Source organism: Callithrix jacchus, chromosome 4, assembly GCF_049354715.1.
Source record: "Callithrix jacchus isolate 240 chromosome 4, calJac240_pri, whole genome shotgun sequence".
Classification (NCBI taxonomy): domain Eukaryota; kingdom Metazoa; phylum Chordata; class Mammalia; order Primates; family Cebidae; genus Callithrix; species Callithrix jacchus.
The window spans coordinates 6,199,176-6,221,328 of NC_133505.1; the positions used below are offsets into that span (position 1 = coordinate 6,199,176).

The following is a 22,153-nucleotide window of genomic DNA, read 5'->3' on the forward strand; positions in this document are numbered from 1 at the left end:
GCTGGTGGGTGGATCACCTGAGGTCAGGAGTTCAAGACTAGCCTGGCCGACACAGCGAAACCTGTCTCTACTAAAAACACAAAAATTAGCTGGGTGTGATGGTACACATCTGTATCCCAGTTATTTGGGGGGCTGAGGCAGGAGGATCTCTTGAACCTGGGAGGTGGAGGTTGCAGTGAGCTGAGATCGCACCACTGCACTACAGCCTGGGCAACAGAGGAAGACTCTGTCTCAAAAAAAAAATTTGTAGAGACAGAGTCTCACTCTGTTGCCCAGGCTGGTCTCCAACTCCTGGGCTCAAGTGATCCTCCTGTCTTGGGATTACAGCTGTGAGCCACCATCCTATCCCTAAGCTGTATGTAGCCTTATAGTGTAACTGATGGGAACACATACTGGCACTTTGCGTTTATGAAGGAAAATACACCTATTTCTGACAAAACCAAGCTTACTTAGGTTATGTGAAAGGGAAAAACGTCATTACCAAAGGCCAAAGCAAGGATGACAATCATTTGATAGAGAATATCACACATTTCATAACTTTTTTACAACATGACCTTTCAGGGGCATTTACTCTGTTTCTAGAATGCATTTAAAATTGCATACTGGTGGCACCCTTAAGATGAAATGCTGAAGCATATTTAAGAAGGCAAGATCCTAGAAGCGGAACACGGGACCCTTGGCTCAGAGTCCCAGCTCCTCAGCAGAGTTGAGACTCTGCCCAGGGATGTCTGAACTCAAGTCACTTTTTCTTTCTAGAGTTTCATTTCCTTATCTGTAAAATGCAACGTCTGTAGAGCAGATAACTGTGAAGGTCCTGGATAGATCAAATATTCCAGGATTTCCTACGAAGACATGAGCTCAGGCCTCTGGTCCCCCAGGACAGGCTGGGAAATCAGAACCCCTCAGAAACATTGCTGGCATGGGCCTGTCCCTGTGGAGGGCACCTTTGATGCTCCCTCCATCTCGAGAGTGAGGCCCCGCTAGGTCGTAGCAGGCAGCAGGGTTTTGAGTTTTCCCTGCCACCACCCTCCACATTTTCTTTTTCTTTTTTTTTTGAGACAGAGTTTCACTCTTGTTACCCAGGCTGGAGTGCAATGGCGCGATCTCGGCTCACCGCAACCTCCGCCTCCCGGGTTCAGGCAATTCTCCTGCCTCAGCCTCCCGAGTAGCTGGGATTACAGGCGCGTGCCACCATGCCCAGCTGATTTTTTTGTATTTTTAGTAGAGTCGGGGTTTCACCATGTTGACCAGGATGGTCTCGATCTCTTGACCTCATGATCCACCCTCCTCGGCCTCCCAAAGTGCTGGGATTACAGGCTTGAGCCACCGAGCCCGGCCCACATTTTCTTACCTTCTTTCCTTTAACACTGTGGGCCTCAGAGACCCCAGCTGTTCACGGCTGTTCTGTGTCTGAGCAGATGATTTTATCATTCAATAGAGAAAAGATCAATGAGAGAAAACTATAAAAGTAACCAGATTCAAAGGGCAGGGGAAAGAAGAAAAGAGAGAACAAGTTGACTACAGAGTATCTGCTGTTCAGAAAACTCTTTGAAGCCAGGAACTGTACTTTACTTTTGGGAGGCCCCTGAGCCTAGTATAGTCCCTGGTTTAAAAAGAAAGGAAGGCATACACTAAATACTTGCTGAGTCAATGAATAAAGAATGAATAATGGAAAGAACCCAGAAGTTTCCTTCTGGGATACAAGGCAGCAGAGGTGGTGCGATCTTTGTAATACACGCACACTCTCACAAACATACACACTCACACATGCACACACTCACAAACATACTCACACACGCACACACTCACAAACACATGCACACACAAACACACATGCACACACACAAACACACACATGCACACTCACAAACGCACACACAAACATACACATGCACACTCACAAACATGCACACACACGCACACATGCACACTCACAAACATACATGCGCACACAGACACAGATGCACACACATACACACTCACAGGCACACACAAACACATGCACACACATACACATGCACACACACAAACATACTCACACATGCACACACTCACAAACACACGCACGCACTCACACATGCACACAAACACACATGCACACACATACACATGCACACACACAAACATACACACATGCACACACTCACAAGCACATACACATGCACACACACATACACACTCACACATGCACACTCACAAACACGCACACACATACACATGCACACTCACAAACATGCACACACACGCACACATGCACACTCACAAACATACATGCTCACAGACACACATGCACACACATACACACTCACAGGCACACACAAACACATGCACACTCACAAACACATGCACACACTCACATACACATGCACACTCACAAACATACATGCGCACAGACACACATGCACACACATACACACTCACAGGCACACACAAACACATGCACACTCACAAACACATGCACACACTCACATACACATGCACACACATACACACTCATACACACTCTCACAAACATACACACTCACACACGCACACACAAACACACATCCTGAAATACTCTCCAGGACTCACCTGTCCAGTGTTCCTAAATTTAGATGCCATTGCCCCTGCCACGGCCTGGTCCACGTTGGCACTGTCAAATACTATAAATGGAGCGAGGCCACCCAGCTCCATGGACACCCTTTTCACAGAGTTTGCTGCATGGTGCAACAGGACCTGTGAGCAGAGGAGAAGATGCCGTGAGCACAGAAATCCGCTACCAGAACTCTTAAGCGTTTGTTTAAAAAAATTACCAAAGAGTGAAAAAAGCAAGGTGCACAGTAGTGTACATGGGATAAGTCTTTGCATAAGAAAAGGGAGAAGGCCGGGCGTGGTGGCTCATGCCTGTAATCCCAGCACTTTGGGAGGCCGAGGCGGGTGGATCATGAGGTCAAGAGATCGAGACCATCCTGGTCAACAAGGTGAAACCCTGTCTCTACTAAAAATATAAAAATTAGCTGGGCATGGTGGCACATGCCTGTAATCCCAGCTACTCGGGAGGCTGAGGCAGGAGAATTGCCTGAACCCAGGAGGCGGAGGTTGCGGTGAGCCGAGATCGCGCCATTGCACTCCAGCCTGGGTAATGAGAGCGAAACTCCGTCTCAAAAAAAAAAAAAAAAAAAAAAAGAGAAGAAAAGAAAAGGGAGAAATAAGAATATAAATTTATGTTTGTTTGTATTTGATAAAGAAACATTGGGAAGAGCCTGGGTATGGCAGTGTGCACCTGAAATCCCAGCACTTTAAGAGGCTGAGGTGGGAGGATTACTTGAGGTCAGGAGTTCCAGACCAACCTGGGCAACATAGTGAGACTCCACTTCAAAAACTAAATCAATAAATAAATTAGTAAAAGAAACACTGGGATGACAAGACACTAAAAATCATTACTTATAGAAAGGGGGAGGGAATTAGGGTTGGGGAAAGGATGAGACTTACCACAGTAAACATTAATACTGTCTTAATTTCTGAACCATAGAAGTAAGTGTATTATCTATTTAAAACAATTATATGATGGGCTTAAAACTCATAGAGATAAGGTAATAAAATCACCTAGTATCCCACAGCCCGTAGCTTGCACTGATAGCATTTTAAAGTATATCCATTTAGAATTTAGCCATGCGGGTTACCCTTTTTTTTTTAATGTACATTTTATTTAAAAAAAAAACCCACAAAACTGGATGGTATAATTATATAATTATTCAGTTTGTCACCTGCTTTTTCTTCCCAGTGAAGCACATATTTGGGACGTCTGTGTTAATTCATAGCACTTTATGCCTTGCTCCTTTACTGTAACACTGTAATGTGAAGATCCTCTTGTCAGCACATGTTTCTAGAACTTTACTTATTTATTATTATTGTTTGAAATGGAGTCTCACTCTGTCGCCCAGACTGGAGTGCAGTGGCACAATCTCTGGTTACTGCAACCTCCACCTTCTGGGTTCAAGCGATTCTTCTGCCTCAGCCTCCCGAGTACCTGGGATCCTGAGTAGCTGGGATTACAGGCATGTGCCACCCCACCTGGCTAATTTTTGTATTTTTATTAGGGATGAGGTTTCGCTATGTTGGCCAGGCTGGTCTTGAACTCCCGACCTCAACTGATCTGCTGCCTCAGCCTCCCAAAGTGCTGGGATTACAGGCGTGAACCACTGTCCCCAGCCTAGAACATTCCTTTAGATGCTTGCATAATATTCCCCCGCATGGCTGTTCTGTCGTTTATGCATCCAGGCCCCAGCTGTTGCACATTTAGGTTGTTTCCATCCTTGCTGTTAAACAGCACACTGTGATGATTCTATCGGGGTGAACATTAGAACTGCTAGCTCAGTGTACAACTGTAAGGCTTTTGATACACATAGCTATTACAGTTTAAATATCCAGCAGGAGATTTCACAGCCTAAGGAGCTGCACAGGAATGTTTAAGTGCTTTATTTAGGATAGTAGGTCTTTGTCTAGTCCTGGCTTCAGGAAAGATGGGACCATACTTGAGATGACTCAAAAGAAACAGGCAGCGTTGACAAGCCCAAGGTAGCTCTAAGATTGTCCCCGAAGTGACGTGCACTCTGGCATCATGAGTACTGTAACAGGGCGGGGCCTGTGCAGGTACCCTGTCCATGCCCTTATGTTAGTATTTCAGGAGTCAAATGGTAGTAACAGTCTTCTCTAAAACATGACTGTTCAACAAAGTAATTCAAATTTTAAGATGAAACATGTTTCTTTATTGGACGCAATGTAACTGTTTTTAAAAATCTTGTGTTTTTATGTTTTTATTTGATAAATTTTAAGAAACGTCATTGATTTTCCAGGATTTGCTTCAGTGACCCTGCTGGGTCACTCCCTTTTGCTTCCACCTGGCCTTGGGCACAGGTCCTGTCTCTGGGGTCTGCCCCTCCACCTGCACCGGCTCTCATGTCCTCTGACAGCGTCCTCTCCCCACTCAGTCTCTGCTTTTCCAGGAGGGCGGCTTGCCCGGGCCACGGGGTATGGTGTGAACTCCTGTCATGTCTTGATGCATCTTTTCAGCTCCAGTTCCCACGGGCTGATCTCCTCAGGGCCTCAGCTTCTAAAGACAGCATGTGATTGATTTATTGGCCTGGCCCATCTTTTTTTTTTTTTTTTTTTTGGAGTTTAGGAGTAGAAGTTTAATAGGCAAAAGAAGGAGAAAAATGGAAAACAGTTCTCTCTCTAGTGGAGAGGGGACTTCTGAGAGGAAAAGGCCCTGGCCCAGCTCACTTTCTATGCCAGGAATACAGAAACAGCCACAATTTCTGTTTCGCTTAAGTCAATGACCAGTCACGGTTCAGTGCTCTGAACAGGGGGAAGAAATGGGGTATCAGCTGCTTTACAACATGGCTGCGGTCCTCTCAGTGGGGCCCTGGGAGGGGTGGCCCCCGCTAGCAAGGGGCAATGGCAGGACTGGCATCCCTTCAACAGGCTCGCTGTGTGTACCTGAGTTACGAGGCAAGGTTCTACACCCCAGGACCAGGAGCTCAGCCACTACTTTCTGTGAAGCCCAGCTCAGCTCAGCAGAGGCACTTGCAATATGCATTAGTTATCCTTTTAGCTAGACTTGTCACGTTTCCCACTTAGTCACTTGAGGTACATCACTGTCCTGGGTAAAGAGGAGCAAAGCCGGACTTGGCAGGGACACGGGTGGTATTTCCTGGAGCCCTGTTAAATAAGGATGGTTTGCTGAGAAAACTGAGGGAAAGCAATGGATGACTTGCTCCCCTTTGCCCAGCACCCTGAGGATTTCTCTGGCTTGAACGACGAAGGATTTACAACCCTTTCTCCCAGGCTTCCGCTTTTTTTCTAACCACTTCGTAGTAGCATTTGAATCCCTCTATGGGTAAGTTTGCATTGTAAGAACCACTGATCAAGGGCATAGCAGTTTATGGACCTACAAATTCCTTTCTCTTCTTTTTTGTTTTTTTTTTTTTTGAGACAAAGTCTTGCTCTGTTGTCAGGCTGGAGTACAGTGGCGTGATCTTGGCTCACTGCAACCTCTGACTCACAGGCTCAAGCGAGTCTCCTGCCTTAGCCTCCCCCAAATAGCTGGGATTACAGGCACACGCCACCACACCCAGCTAATTTTTGTATTTTTAGTAGAGACAGGGTTTCACCATATTGGCCAGGATGGTCTCGATTTTCTGATCTCGTGATCCACCTGCCTTGGCCTCCCAAAGTGCTGGTATTACAGGTGTGAGCCACCATGCCCGGCTAAATCTTCCTACTTCTAATATGAATGAATGGTAGGATTCCAAAGTGCTTCTCCCTGAGTATGAGTTTCATAACAAAAGTGATTATGGTTCGGAGGCATTAAAATTGCATTATTCCAGCTGGGTATGGGGGCCCACACCTGTAATCCCAGGACTTTTGGAGGTTGAGGAAGGAGGATCACTTGAGGCCAGGAGTTCCAGACCAGCCTGGCCAACATGGTGAAACCTCATCTCTACAGAAAATACGAAAATTAGCCAGGCATGGTGGCACATGCCTGTAATCATAGCTATTCAAGAGGCTGAGGCACAAGAATGATTTGAACCCAGAAAGCGGAAGTTACAGTGAGACAAGAATACACCACTGCACTCCAGCCTAGGCGACAGGGCAACAGTCTCAAAAAAAAAATTACATGATTCCTTCCTGCTTCTCACAGTTTCTAAAATGACCATAGATTCACAAGAGCTTTGAAATTAGACTTTTTAACTTTTATTATTTTTTGAAATGGGGTCTCACACATATTGCCCAGGCTGGAGTGCAGTGGTGAGATCAGCCTTGACCTCCCAGACTCAGGTGATCCTCTCACCTCAGCCTCCCAAGTAGCTGGGACTACAGGTGTGTGCCACCAAGCCTGGCTGTTTTGTTTCGTTTTATAGAGACAAGGCTTTACCATGTGGCCTAGGTTGGTTTCGACCTCTTTGGGCTCAAGCCATCCTCTTGCCTCGGCTGGATAGTATGAGTAGACACATATATGTGTATGTGTATATATAAACCAGTAGGAAAAAAGCACACCTTCTGAAGAGAAATGCCATAAACAAAAACTTTTGTTCGACTTCGATTTCTTCTCTTTTGGACATTTAAAAGAATAAATGAATATCTACTTATAGGCACACATGTTAAGTCTTCAGGAAAGAACATTTTATTATGGCCGGGCACTGTGGCTCACACCTGTAATCCTAGCACTTTGGGAGGCCGAGGTGGGTGGATCACCTGAGGTCACAAGTTCAAGACCAGCCTGACCATCATGGTGAAACCCCATCTTTATTAAAAAAAAACAAAACAAAACAAAAAAAACTATTTCATTATTTAAGGAAAAAAACCTTTCCATTTCACTAAGTACTTTTAGACCAAACACAATTTTTGTTCAATTCAGAAATATCCATTTCAACATTAATTGTGTGTTTCTAGAATCTCTAATTCTAGATCATTAAAAGAAACATGCATTCCAGAATTGAAAAAAATATAACAAAGAACTTTCAGCCACTTCACATACAACAAATAATGCAAAAAATCATGGGACCATCACTGCCTCAATTTCTTTGGTTTTCGTCAAGCAGGAACCTATGTCATGCCCTAAAGAACTAAAATGTCTCCAGAGGATGGTCAGATAGTACTTTATTCAACCAACAGACCTTTTTTTTTTTTGAGAGTCTTGCTCTGTCACTCAGTCTAAAGTGCAGTGGTGCAAACTTGGCTCACTGCAACCTCTGCCTCCCAGGTTCAAGTGATTCTCATGCCTCAGCCACCTGAGCACCTGGGATTACAGGTGTGCACCACCATGCCTGGTTAATTTTTGTATATTCTGTAGAGACGGGGTTTCACCATGTTGGCCAGACTGGTCTTGAACTCGTGGCCTCTAGTGATCTGCCCACTTGAGCCTCCCAAAGTGCTGGGATTACCGGCGTGAGCCACTATGCCTGGCTTGCAACAGAGCTTTTAATACTCTGCTGGAAATCTTTCCAAAATTGGTGATCGGGATGAAATAGTACTTTTGTAACCTATCAAGATAAAATATTAGAAAGACATTTGTTTTCTGTGAGACTTGAGCCACATACCTTTCCTGTGGTTGTTGAACCAGTAAAGGAAATTTTGGACACCAGAGGATCAGTACAAATCACCTCCCCTACTTCCTTGGCATTTTTTCGAGAGCAGGGAATGACATTGTAGACGCCGGGAGGAATTCCAGCCTGGTTTGCAAGCTATAAAGAGAAACAGCAAACATGTGGCAACAATTTATCAAACTGGAAAAAAAAAAAAAGAAAAAAGGAATAAATAGATGTTTAATCCAAAAAGTAATGGAAAAAAAATTAAGCTGACATTGGGGACAGAGAAAGAATATATTTGGAACTTAGATACAATTCTTTTCTTTCTTTTCTTTTCTTCCTTTTTTTTTTTTTTTTTGGGATGGAGTTTCGCTCTCGTTACCCAGGCTGGAGTGCAATGGCGCGATCTCGGCTCACCGCAACCTCTGCCTCCTGGGCTCAGGCAATTCTCCTGCCTCAGCCTCCCAAGTAGCTGGGATTACAGGAGTGCGCCATCATGCCCAGCTAATTTTTTGTATTTTTAGTAGAGATGGGGTTTCACTATGTTGACCAGGATGGTCTCGATCTCTTGACCTCGTGATCCACCCGCCTTGGCCTCCCAAAGTGCTGGGATTACAGGCTTGAGCCACCAGGCCCAGCCTGATACAATTCTTATTAGTGCTAAAGTCACATTAATATTAATGTGTTGTTAAACATCATTACAGTAAAATTTCTACCAGGCTCGATGGCTCACGCCTGTAATCCCAGCACTTGTGGAAGCAGAGGTGGGAGGATCACTTGAACCCTTGGGGGTGAGGTTACAGTGAGCCAAGATCACATCACTGCACTCCAGCCTGGGAAATAGAGCAAGACCCTGTCTCAAAAAAAAAAAAAAAAAATTCCTTGAGTATAAGTTTCTTTCTTTTTTTTCTGGAGACCAAGTCTTGCTCTGTCACCTACACTAGAGTACATTGGCATAATCTCCACTCATTGCAACTTCCGCCTCCCAGATTCAAGTGATTCTCCTGCCTCAGTCTTCCGAGTAGCTAGGATTACAGGTGTGCACCGGCTAATTTTTATAGTTTTAGTAGAGACAGGGTTTCACCATGTTGGCCAGGCTTGTCTTAAACTCCAGACCTTAAGTGATCTGCCCACCTCAGCCTCCCAAAGTGCTAGGATTACAGGTGTGCGCGACCTCGCCTAGCCACAACATAAATTTCAGTGCCACCTTCTGTTCAAACAAAGAAGCAGATAAAAGCCTTGAATTTCTGTCCTGTGAAAAATCAGAAAAGATGCCAAACAAAAAGTTATTTGACTCAGCTGTAGAATCAAGGCTGGGAAAGTGGAAAGGGCATTCGGTGAGCACCTACTAGGTGTAGGGCAGCAGGGTGAAGCCTTTCCAAAGGTGATTTCCCAGGGGAGCGATGAAGAAAGGGAGGCATAGCAGAGAAGAATCCAGCCAATGCCACATGCTAGTGAGTAACAGAACACGTACGCACACCCGCAGCTGCCTAAGCCGGACACTCATGCTCTTTCGGTAGAGATTCTCTTTGGTTACGGCATATCCTGAATTACTTTAATTTCCAGATTCCATTAACAATTAGCTTATTACATAAATCTGACTGGAGATTCTGGGAGGATGGTGGTAGCCGCAGAGTTTGTGAACCTCCCTCAATGTCATCATGAAAACAGCACTTAGACAGCAAACCCAAAATCCCAGGGACATTCACAAGACAATTATAACAAACATTTACAGCAAGATGAGATGGCAAGGTGTCTCCACAATAAACCACAAATTACAAGTGGGTGAGAATATACCATCTGCATTGGCAAGACCTGAATGTCCTTTCAGCACCTGCGTGAGAGGAAGCAGGGGGCAGCAACAGGCCGTGGGATGTACCCCATAACCGAGAACCCCAAATAGTCCACAGCAGGGGGCAGCAACAGGCCGTGGGATGTACCCCATAACCGAGAACCCCAAATAGTCCACAGCTGTTCCATCTGAGGACAGCAGCCGTAAGTGAAAGGGTCTTGCCTTATCAATGACAGGTGAATACGTGGGACGCTGCAATAAGGACTGAAGGGCATGAGAGTGCAGCCCTTGGAACCATGTGAAGAAAGGTGAGGAGGCGCCGACACAACCAGGGGAAGGAGATGGCGCCGCGGAGGCTCAGGAAGCAAGCTGCCTTACCTCTGTTCTCCACACACAAGGAAGCAGAAGGTACTCTGTGAAGGTAAAGAAGCTATTTCTAACTGGGCCTTCTTCCAAAAGTTCAAGAAAACAAACTTCACATAAAAATAAGCAAAATTCTGAGAAAAACATTGAGGTCAAATCCCATACAAAGTTGTTAAAATAAAACAGAAGCTCATGCGTGAAACCCCAGCACTTTGGGAGGCCGTATAGGAGGATCACTTGAGCCTAGAAGTTCTAGACCAGCCTGGGCAACATAGTGAGACCCTATCTCTACAAAAAATAAAAGACAAAATGAGCCGGGTGTGGTGGTGCACACCTGTGAGATATGGCAAGGTTTCTCTTCACGCAGCCTGATCTTTGTTCTTGAATTCCAAGAACCCCCGAACCTTGTCTTCTCCTTTTCTTCTGATTTTACCACATGCCCAGCCATGCCACAGCACCAGCTCACATTCCTTTCCTTATTTGAGGAAGGAAATAAGTAAATAGTTCACTGCAGGTGACCCCTTCCTCCTCTGCCCTCTCTCCCATTATGCATCTACCTTATCTAAGAAAGTTTAACTGTTTAGCCAGCCAGGCCTTGTTTAGACTGTGTGGTCCAACCCTAGCCAAAAGAGGAAAGGCACAGAAACGGATGCTGCATCACAGATAATTAAAAACCCCTGCTTCCCTTTGTTCTGTATGCTCTCGCCATTGCTCCATATGCAAGATGCACCCTTCTGCGGAAGTCAATTTGCTTTGCTGAGAAATCTTTTGTCTGAGTGCTCGCTTTTCCTTATGACACAGCTTTATTTCTAACAACACCTGTGATCCCAGCTACTCGGGAGGCTGAGGCAGGAGAACTGCTTGAGCTTGCGAGGTTGAGGCTGCAGTGAACTGTGATCACACCACTGCACTCCAGCCTAGGTGACAGAGTGAGACCCTGTCTCAAGAGAAAAAAAAAAGAAAAAATAAGAAGAAGTAGAATAATATCCCTATAGACAACAAAAGCATATCGGAAAGACATGCCTACAAGACAGACCCAAACTGGGCGAGGCATAGTGGCTCATGCCTGTAATCTGGCACTTTGGGAGGCCAAGGTGGGTGGATCGCTTGAGGTCAGGAGTTCAAGACCAGCCTGGCCAACCTGGTGAAACCTTGTCTCTACTAAAAATACAAAATATTAGCCAGGTGTGGTGGTAGGTGCCTGTAATCCAAGCTACTCAGGAGGCTGAGGCAGAAGAATTGCTTGAACCTGGGAGGCAGAGGTTGTGATGAGCCAAGATCACACCCTTGCACTCCAGCTTGGGTACTGAGAGTGAAATTCCATCTCAAAAACAAAACAGAACAAACAACAAAAAAACCCAGACCCAAACCATAACTTACAATTTCAAAACAAGGTAAAAGATGACAAGAAAATTATACCAAGACCCAAAAGAACAACCAACATGAACTGCAGCTAGAAAACTTTGGAAATGAGGTGAAGGGATATAGGAAAAAATCAGTTTAATAATGGGGGACTTGAATACTCCACTGACAGCACTAGCCAGGTCATCAAGACAGAAAGTTAACAAAGAAACACTGGACTTACACTATACCCTGGAAAAAATGGACTTGGCAGATATTTATAGAAGACTCTACCCAATGACTGCAGAATATACATTCTATTTATTAGTGCATGGAACTTTCTCCAAGTTAGACCATATCAAGCCTCAATAAATTTAAGAAGATTTATTGAAGAATTTGAGAAGATGGAAATTACATCAAGCACTCTCTCAGACCACAGTGGAATAAATCTGGAAATCAACTCCAAAAGGAACCTTCAAAACCATGCAAATACATGGAAATGAAATAACTTGCTCCTGGATGAGCATTAGGTCAAAAATGAAATCAAGATGGAAATTAAAAAATTCTTTGAACTGAATGAACAGTGGCATAACCTATCAAAACCTCTGGGATACAGCAAAGGTGATGCCAAGAGCCAAAATCATGACCCTAAATGCTGACATCAAAAAGTCTGAAAGAGCATAAACAGATACTCTCAGGCCACACCTCAAGGAACTAGAGAAACGAGAACAAACCAAACCAAACCCAGAAGAAGGAAGGAAATAACCAAGATCAGAGCAGATCTAAATGAAATAGAAACAAACAATACAAAAGATAAATGAAACAAAAAGCTGGTTCTTTGAAAAGACAAATAAAACTGATAGAACATTAGCAAGATTAACCCAGAAGAGAAGAGAGAAGATCCAAATAAGAAATGAAACGGGAGGTATTACAACTGATACCACAGAAGTACAAACGATCATTCAAGGCTGCCAGGAACACTTCCGTGCGTAAACTAGAAAACCCAGAGGAGATAAATCCCAGGACACATACAACCCTCCTAGCTTAAATCAGGAAGAATGAGATACCTGAACAGACCAATAAGAAGCAGGAAGATTGAAATGGTAATAAAAAAATTATCAACAAAAAAAAGTTCAGGACCAGACGGATTCACAGCAGAATTCTACCAGACATTTAAAGAAGAATTGAGATCTTATTCTAAAGCTCACATGGAACATTCATAAAGAAAAGCCACTTTCTGGGCCAAAAAGCACAGCTTAACAAATTTAAGGGAATAAAAATAATACAGTGTCTATTATCAGACAACAATGGAATTAGACTAGAAATCAACAACAGAAAGACAGCTGGAAAAACCCCAAATATTTAGAGGTTAAGCATCATACTTCTAAATGACACATGAGTCAAAGGCAAAATCTCAAGAGAAATTTAAAAATATTTTGGGCTAAATAAAAGCACAATGTATAATAAAATAAAAACACAGTGTACCAGAACTGTGGCATAAAAGTAGCTTTTAGAGGGAAATTTGTTGCTTTAAATTGCTTATATTAAAAATTAATCAAAATATAAAATGTCAAAAGAATTGATAGCAATCCTATAACATTATTCTATAAGATAGAGAAGGAGGGAACCCTCTCTTAGTCATTCTATGAAGCCAGTATCACCCGAACAGCAAAACCAGGAAAGGACATAACCAAAAAGTAAAATTAGAGACTGTATATCTGAACACAGATGTAAAAATCCTTAACAAAATACTAGCTAACCAAATCCAAGAACATATCAAAAAGATGATCAAGTGGGTTTCATACCAAGAATGCAGGGATGGTTTAACATAAGCAAGTCAATAAACGTGATATATCATATAACCAGAATTGAAAACAAAAATCACATGATCATCTCAACGGAGGCAGAAAAGCATTCAACAAAATCCAGCATCGCTTTAGGATTAAAACTCTCGGCAAAACGCACATACAAGGGACAAACCTCAATGTAATATAAGCCATTTATAATAAACCCACAGACGAGATAATACTGAATAGGGAAAAGTTGAAAGCATTCCCTCTGAGAACTGGAACAAGAAGACAGGGATGCCCACTCTCACCACTTGTATTCAACATAGTACCGGAAGTCCTAGCCAGAGCAATCAGACAAGAGAAGAAAAGAAAGGGGCAGCCAAATCCACAAAGTCTAACTGCCCGTTTGTTGATAATATGATTGTTTACCTAGAAAACCCTAAACACTCCTCCAGGAAGCTCCTAGAAATAATAAAAGAAAAGTTTTATTGTATCAGTAAAGTTTCCAGATACAAAGTTAATGTGCACAAATCAGTAGCTGTTCTATACACCAACAGCAACCAAGCTGAGAAATCAAGAATTCAACCTCTTTTATAACAGCTGCAAAAATATTTGTATAAAACATTTAGGAATATATCTAACCAAGGAGGTGAAAGACCTCTACAAGGAGAACTACAAAACACTGCTGGAAGAAATCATAGACGACACAAACAAATGGAAACACATCCCATGCTCATGGATGGGTAGAATCAATATTGTGAAAACGACCATATTGCCAAAAGCAATCTATAAATTCAATGCAATTCCCATCAAAATACCTCTGTCATTCTTCACAGAACTAGAAAAAACAATCCTGGCCTGGTGTTGTGGCTCACGCCTGTAATCCAAGCACTTTGGAGGCCAACGCGGGTGGATCACCTGAGGTTGGGAATTCAAGGCCACCTGACCAACATGATGAAACCCCATTAAAAAAAAAAAATCCTAAAATTCATATGGAACCAAAAAAGAGCCTGCATAGCCAAAACAAGACTAAGCAAAAAGAATAAATCTGAAGGCATTACATTACCTGATTTCAAACTATACTATAAGACCATAATCACCAAAACAGCATGCTATTGGCATAAAATAGGCAGACAGACCAATGGAGCAGAATAGAGAACCAGAAATAAAGCCAAATACTTAAAGGCAACTGATCTTTGACAGCAAACAAAAACATAGAGTGGGGAAAGGACACCGTATTCAACAAATGGTGCTGGGATAATTGGCAAGTCACATGTAGGAGAATGAAACTGGATCCTCACCTCTCACCTTAGACAAAAATAAACTCAAGATGAATCAACGACTTAGATCTAAGACCTAAAACTATAAAAATGCTAGAAGATAACATTGGAGAAACCCTTCTAGACATGGGCCTCGGCAAGGATTTCATGACCAAAAAAGCAAATGAAACCAAAACAAAGACAAATAGCTGGGACTTAATTAAACTAAAGAGCTTTTGCATGGCGTAAGGAGCAGTCAACAGAGTAAACAGACAACCGACAGGGCAGGAGAAAGTCTTCACGATCTATATATCTGACAAAGGACTAACATCCAGGATCTGCAATGAACTCAAACAAATTAGCAAGAATAAAAGCAAACAATACTGTAAAAAAGTAGGCTAAGGACATGAATAGACAATTATGAAAAGAAGATACACAAATGGCCAACAAATATATGAAAAAATGCTCGGCCGGGTGCGGTGGCTCAAGCCTGTAATCCCAGCACTTTGGGAGGCCGAGGCGGATGGATCATGAGGTCAAGAGATCGAGACCATCCCGGTCAACATGGTGAAACCCCGTCTCTACTAAAAATACAAAAAAATTAGCTGGGCATGGTGGCACGTGCCTGTAATCCCAGCTACTCAGGAGGCTGAGGCAGGAGAATTGCCTGAACCCAGGAGGCGGAGGTTGCGGTGAGCCGAGATCGCGCCATTGCACTCCAGCCTGGGTGACAAGAGCGAAACTCTGTCTCAAAAAAAAAAAAAAAAAAAGAAAAAATGCTCAACATCAGTAATGATCCAGGAAATGCAAATAAAAACCACAGTGTAATCTACATTACTCCTGCCAGGTTGGTCATAGTCAAAAAATAAAAAAATAATAGATGTTGGCGTGGATGCGGTGAACAGGGAACATTTCTACACTGCTGGTGGAAGATAAACTAGTACAAACACTATGAAAAACAGTGTGGAGATTCCTAAAGAACTAAAAGTAGAACTAACATTTGATCCAGCAATCCCACTACTGGGTATCTACCCAGAGGGAAAGACATCATTATACGAAAAACATACTTGCACACTTATGTTTATAGCAGCGCAATTCACAATAGCAAAACCATGGAACCAACCCAAATGCCCATCAATCAACGAGTGGATAAAGCGCATCCTATGTGGTTTATACATAGGATGGAAAACTACTCAGCCATAAGAAGGAATGAAGTAATGGTATCTGCAGTGACCTGGATGAGACTGGAGACTAATATTCTAAGTGAAGTAACTCAGGAATGGAAAACTGAATGTCGTATGTTCTCACTCGTAAGTGGGCGCTAAGCTGTGAGGAAGCAAAGGCATAAGGATGACACAGTGGACTCTGGGGACTCAGGGGGCAAGAGTGGGATGGGAGTGAGGGATAAAAGACTAGAAATTGTGTGCAGTGTATACTGCTCAGGTGATGGGTGTACCAAGAGCTTACAAATCACCACTAAATAACTTCATCATGTAACCAAATACCTGTTCCCAATAGCCTATGAAACAAAAATTAAAAAATAAAATCACAAATTTTGTACCCAGAAAAAGAAGAACCATAATTTTTAAAATTAGGGAAAAGATGAAAAAGATACAAGAGAAAGTGACAAAAAAGATTCAACTCATGGATAATAAGAGTTCCTAAAGAAGTAAAACCAAACCAATGAAGAACGAGTCCTGAAAACTTTATAGAGATAGAAAACAAAAGGCTGGAAACTACATTCTGAAAGAGCACACTGCATACCTAGAGGATGGACTCAACACAGTCATCAGAAAGACATATTCTAGTGACATTACCGGTCTTTAAAGATAAAGGGGGAAAAATCCAACCAAACACTTTTGTGTATCTAGGCAAAAATGAGACAAGTTGACTTACAAGGGCAAGAAACTTACATTACCATTTGAATTTTCAAGAGCAACACTTTATATCAGAAGAAAATGGAGAATGTATTTAAGATAATCAAGTAAAAAATTGTATACCCAGCAAAACTGCTTTATAAGCACATTGGGCACAGACTACTGTGAACAGTTAAGCAGGGAAACTGTTACTCCCGTGAGCCCTTCCTGAGGAATCTACTACGGAATGAGGTTCAGAGAGACACTGACGTAAGCACTGGCGGTGAGCATAAACATATAGTTGCTTACTGGACTAAGTCTGAAGGACGGTTAAACTGGAGAGAATAGAGCACGTAATGGCTGCAGTCTTGGCAGTACAGATACAGTGTAACCATTTTAAAATACAGAGGAATGTTCATAGCCTAGAGCGGTTAAGGAGACAAGACAACTAAATGTAATGTGATATCCTGGACCAGATCCTGAAACAGAAAAAGGAGACTAGGTACAGACTAATAAAATCTGAGAATGGATTTTAAAGTATGGACTTTAGTTAATAACAATGTATCACTATTGGTTGATTAATTGTAACAAATAGGCCATCCTAATGTAAGTAATAGGAGAAACTGAGTGTGGAGTTATGTGGGGAAAATACCCCGTCTTCAATTTTTCTGTAAATGTAAAACATTCTAAAATAAGAGTTTAATTACTAAAAATGAGAATGGAGGCCAGGCGCGGTGGCTCAAGCCTGTAATCCCAGCACTTTGGGAGGCCGAGGCGGGTGGATCACGAGGTCAAGAGATCGAGACCATCCTGGTCAACATGGTGAAACCCCGTCTCTACTAAAAATACAAAAAATTAGCTGGGCATGGTGGCGTGTGCCTGTAGTCTCAGCTACTAGGGAGGCTGAGGCAGGAGAATTGCCTGAACCCAGGAGGCGGAGGTTGCGGTGAGCCGAGATCGCGCCATTGCACTCCAGCCTGGGTAACAAGAGCGAAACTCCGTCTCACAAAAAAAAAAGAGAATGGAAAGAGAAAATACCAAAAAGTTAACCATTTTCAATAGGCACACTGGCGATGATATTAAAATTAATATTTTTTAAAACCCCACATAAAATTAATACTCAAAAGCTGTTGTTCTGTGTAATTAGTATATATGGAATATTAATTCAGTCATTCCCTGAGTTCTTGGAAACAAGGAAAGAAGGAGATGGAGATATAAAAAAAGTGAAGTTAAAAACTCTGTAGAACTGAATTTGAATTGGAAGTTTCTATAGGAATTTCTGTAGCATTGTATTGTGTGTGCCTGTGTGTACACATAAATGTGTATCTCCTAGCCCTGTCCACTGAAAAGACCTACAAATAGTGACAGAGTCGGTGGTTTTAGGTGTTAAGGGGAAAAAAGCAAAGCAGAGAAGGGGATCAGGTGCATCAGAGTGTGAGGTTGTGAGTTTTTTTGAGACAGAGTCTCTCTCTGTCACCCGGGCTGGAGTGCAATGACAATCTCAGCTCACTTCAACCTCTGCCTCCCAGGTTCAAGTGATTCTCCTACCTCAGCCTCCTGAGTAGCTGGAATTATAGGCATGTGCCACTGTGCTTGGCTACTTTTTGTATTTTTAGTAGAGACAGTGTTTCACCATGTTGGCCAGGTTGGTCTCAGACTCCTGACCTCAAGTGCTCTGCCCGTCTTGGCCTCCCAAAGTTCTGGGATTACAAGCATAAGCCACCACGCCCAGCCAAGTTGTGATTTTTAGACAGAGTGGCCATGGAAGGCCTCCCTGGGAGGGTGGCATTTGAATAAAGACGTGAAGAAGCAAGTCATGTGGGTATCTGGGGAAGAGTGCTTCAGACAAAGGGAAAGTATACAGTCTCAGTGCAGGGCACGTCTGGGGGGTCTGGGGATCGACAGGGGCCAGAGTGTTCCAAGCAGATGAATGAAGAGTGAGGGGCTCCAGAGTGATGGACGAGGCCAGAGGCATCTTATAGGACCTTGAAAGCCACTAGGGAATCTGAACTTTACTCTGAGTGACACAAGACGCCACTTGAAGTTTTCAAACAAGAGAGTAAGGTCTAATGGAATGCAGATTGACCTGGGAATGGGAATGGTAAATAAGTTCCTTAAATGTGAGAAACATCCACATTTAAGTGCCTATTTAATGAAGATGATGGTTACCATTTTTACAGTAGGCAGAAAATACATGTCCTGCAGATGTCAGAAAATTCCCCATCCATTTTTCCCCCAGAAGAGCTACAGCTGACTTAAAATAATTGCCAGTAGATTAAAACACAACAACATGTATCAGGAGACACAGGAAAGAAGTAGGCTCCAAAATTGCTTCCTTCTGTCCCAGATAAACATCAAGTTTTGGACTTTGTCTGCTTTGTGCAAACACGGGGAGCAGCTCACCTCAGCCAGGGCCAGCGCGGAGAAGGGCGTGTCTTCGGCGGGCTTCACCACCACGGTGCAGCCAGCTGCCAGGGCAGCCCCCACCTTCCGGGTGATCATGGCACTGGGGAAATTCCACTAGGGTTAGAAGAGCAGGGGAAGTATATGAGAGGAAGGACTGCCTCATTAGTGCAACGGAAGGCAGATTAGGAAGTCAGAGAATAAATTCCATTGCACAATGATTGACAAACCTGTTTGGCTGCACAGGTGAGCTCTCAGAACACCTGGCCCCGCCAACTTGAGGGACTCTGAGATAAAGTCTCATGAAGACAGAAAATATTTGTAGAAATTTAACACAGTAAAAAATGAGTTAGACCAGGGGTCAGCCAACTTTTTCTGTGAATGGCCAGATCATAAATTTTTTAGGCTTTGTAGAATGTATGGTTTCTATGGCAGCTACTCAACTCTGCAGCTGTACTGTGAAAACAGCCACAGACAGTAGGTATATAAATGGGTAAGGCTGTGTCCCAATAAAACTTTATTTACAAACATAGGCAGTGGGCCGGATTTGACCTGAGGCCCATGGGAAAAAATATTAGCAATGGTTTTGAAAATGGTAGATGATTACTTCCTTCCACATACATATTTATAGATGCCTAAAGACTTACCTATAATAACAATATTTTGTTTTATTTTGAAAAACTCATACATAGTGCTTACTCTGTAGCAGGTATTTTTCTAAGTACTTAAAAATTAAAATTAATTAAATCCTTATCACAACCCAAGGAGGTTGATATTAACCTCATTTGCAAGTTCAGGAAAACTGAGCAGTGTAGTTAAATAATATGAACAAGGTCTCATAGCTGGTAAATGGTGACCTTCAAGTCAAACTGAGTCCGTCTAGGCACCAGGGGGATTCTGTCTGTAACTATGCTGAGCAGGAAACGCACAAGCATCTTGAGACCAGCTGACAGATACAGGAGAGACGTTAATAGGACCTAGTAGATGGCAGGACCCAGGGGGAAAGTAGGCGTGCCACAAACATACTGCAGCCCCATCCTGGCAGATGTGATCCCTTCCTTCTTAGCCTTTTTACCTCTAGAACCTGGCCCAATGCCTGCTGGTGGGTCCACAGATGCTTTGCTGTTGATGATAACCACCAATTATGCAAAAAACTTTTCCCCAAACTTTTAAAATGTGTCATATCTTAAGTCTTTTTAAAAATGACAAATACCAGAAGATCTTTTCAGAGGTGCTTGGCAATGCTGGGAAGAACCCTCCATGCCAAGTCCGAAGAGCCCCTGGGTCCTCCCGTGGCTCTTCTCACTTTCGCAGCATTAGAAATGCCTCCTTCCACTCAGCGCCACCACACCTAACATGATCACAGAGGACCAGGAAGCACACCTCCACATCCAGCAAAAGCATCAGGAAACCAGGAACAGGTGACAAAGCTAACAGGGTGAGGACACCTGCTTACGAGGAAGAATGAACTGTTTCCCAGCTCCCTAACCCACCCCCCACGCTAGGGTCTTGCAGAACCTGCCACCTACCGGGGTGATGACTGCAGCCACACCTACGGGCTGCTTGAGGACCAGGGACCGCTTGTCCCTTGCCGAGGTGTAGATAATGTCCCCGTAAACACGGCGTGCTTCCTCTGAGAACCACTCCAGGAAAAGGGCGGAATAGAGGATTTCTCCCTGCGCCTCCTTCAGTGGCTTTCCCTGAATCAAATCAGAAAGGAACCCACGTATCACCTTCTAATAATAAAAGCATGGCTCTGTGTTCCTAATTTCTTCAAGGTGCAAGAAGACTAGAAAAGTCTCCTATGATGACACCCACACAATGGGGACATTTCTGACTTTGGTGTGAGTTTTAGAATTACAACGCTGAATATATGCATGGTTGTATCACCCTAAACCACGAGAGTAATCTGCATTCCTAATTGTTTACAAATGAGGAAACATCTAATTTTTTCTTCTTTTCAGTACCTCCTAAGTATTGTAACCATGATATGAAATAATTTATTATATCCATGGAAGAAATATTGGTACATTAAAAATGTACAAAAACAATATAAAAAAACAAAACAAAAAACAGTAACAGGAAAAAATCAGAATGGTGAAACAGCAGTTATTCATATAGTTCCAAACAAAATCTACTTTTGGATACTATTGAAGAATAAACTAGAACATACAAATTTCATTTTAGCAAATCTATATACCCTGGCACAATAATGATTTGGCATTTGATTAGTAGCAAAGGAATCACATATTCTTTAGCTACAGCCAGCAGTGATGGGCAGTCAGGCCTTTTCCAAGCTTAGTCTCAGAATCCCTGGACAATTTCTCAGTGCACCAAGCCAGGACCCTGGACTTACACTTTCAGCTGTGATGATTTTGGCAAGATCGTCCTTATTTTTTATCATTAAATCGTACCACTTCCGAAGTAATGAACTCCTCTCCTGCAGAAGAAATAAGGCAGAAAACTAATAAAATGCCAAGTGTAAGACAGAATGGCAAATAAAATTCAGTATCCTAAAATATTAGCTGTCTGGTCTCATTCTCCTTGGCTGTGAGGGTTAATTTTATGTATAAATTTGACTGGGCTCAAGGAGGCCCAGATAGCTGGTAAAACATTATTTCTGGGTGTGTCTGCGAGAGTTTTCAGAAGAAATTAGCATTCGAATCAGTAGAGTGAATAAAGATTTGCCTTCACAAATTCAGCTGGGCATCATCCAATCTGCTGAGGACCTGAAAAGAACAAAGTGGCAGCGGAAGGGCAAATTCACCCTCCTGCATGAGCTAGGACATCCATTTCTTCCCACTGTCAGACACCAGACACTGGCATTCCTCGTACTCAGGGCTTTAGACCCAGGATGGGACTCAGACTGGACCTATCAGCTTTCTTAGATCTCCAGTCTGCAGACAGCAGGGGGTGGGACTTCTTAGCATCCACAGTCAAATGAGCCGGTCCTTTACAAGAAGTCTCTTCCTATTTTCCTGCGTATCTGTGATTCCACTTGTATACACAGAACTCTGGCTCTCACAGCACTGAGCAACCCTGGGTAAGATGCCTAGGGAAACATACACTGACCTTCTGGTTTTTTTTCTTTCAGACAGGTCTGGGTTTGGACAATGGGAAGCACACAAATCTAAAAAGATTTTTAAAAATTTTAAAAAGAGACAGGGTTTTGCTCTGTCACCCAGGCTGGAGTGCAGTTGTGTGACCACAGCCCACTGCAACTTCTGCTCCCTTGGCTCAAGTGATCCTCCCAGCTCGGCCGACTGAGTAGCTGGGACCA

At 43.1% G+C, this 22,153-nt stretch overlaps 1 protein-coding gene across 1 annotated transcript in view; it reads right to left on the bottom strand.

Moving 5' to 3' along the window:
• ALDH5A1 (aldehyde dehydrogenase 5 family member A1) overlaps window positions 1-22,153 on the bottom strand; it is a 40,368-nt gene that overhangs the window by 12,407 nt on the left and 5,808 nt on the right. Inside the window, exons 2-6 of the mRNA XM_035294772.3 lie at window positions 21,230-21,313; window positions 20,403-20,573; window positions 18,874-18,990; window positions 8,082-8,225; window positions 2,572-2,715 (exon numbers count right to left, since the gene is read on the bottom strand). Of these exons, the coding sequence (XP_035150663.2) occupies window positions 2,572-2,715; window positions 8,082-8,225; window positions 18,874-18,990; window positions 20,403-20,573; window positions 21,230-21,313 (660 nt within the window). The remainder of the gene's footprint in view (window positions 1-2,571; window positions 2,716-8,081; window positions 8,226-18,873; window positions 18,991-20,402; window positions 20,574-21,229; window positions 21,314-22,153) is intronic.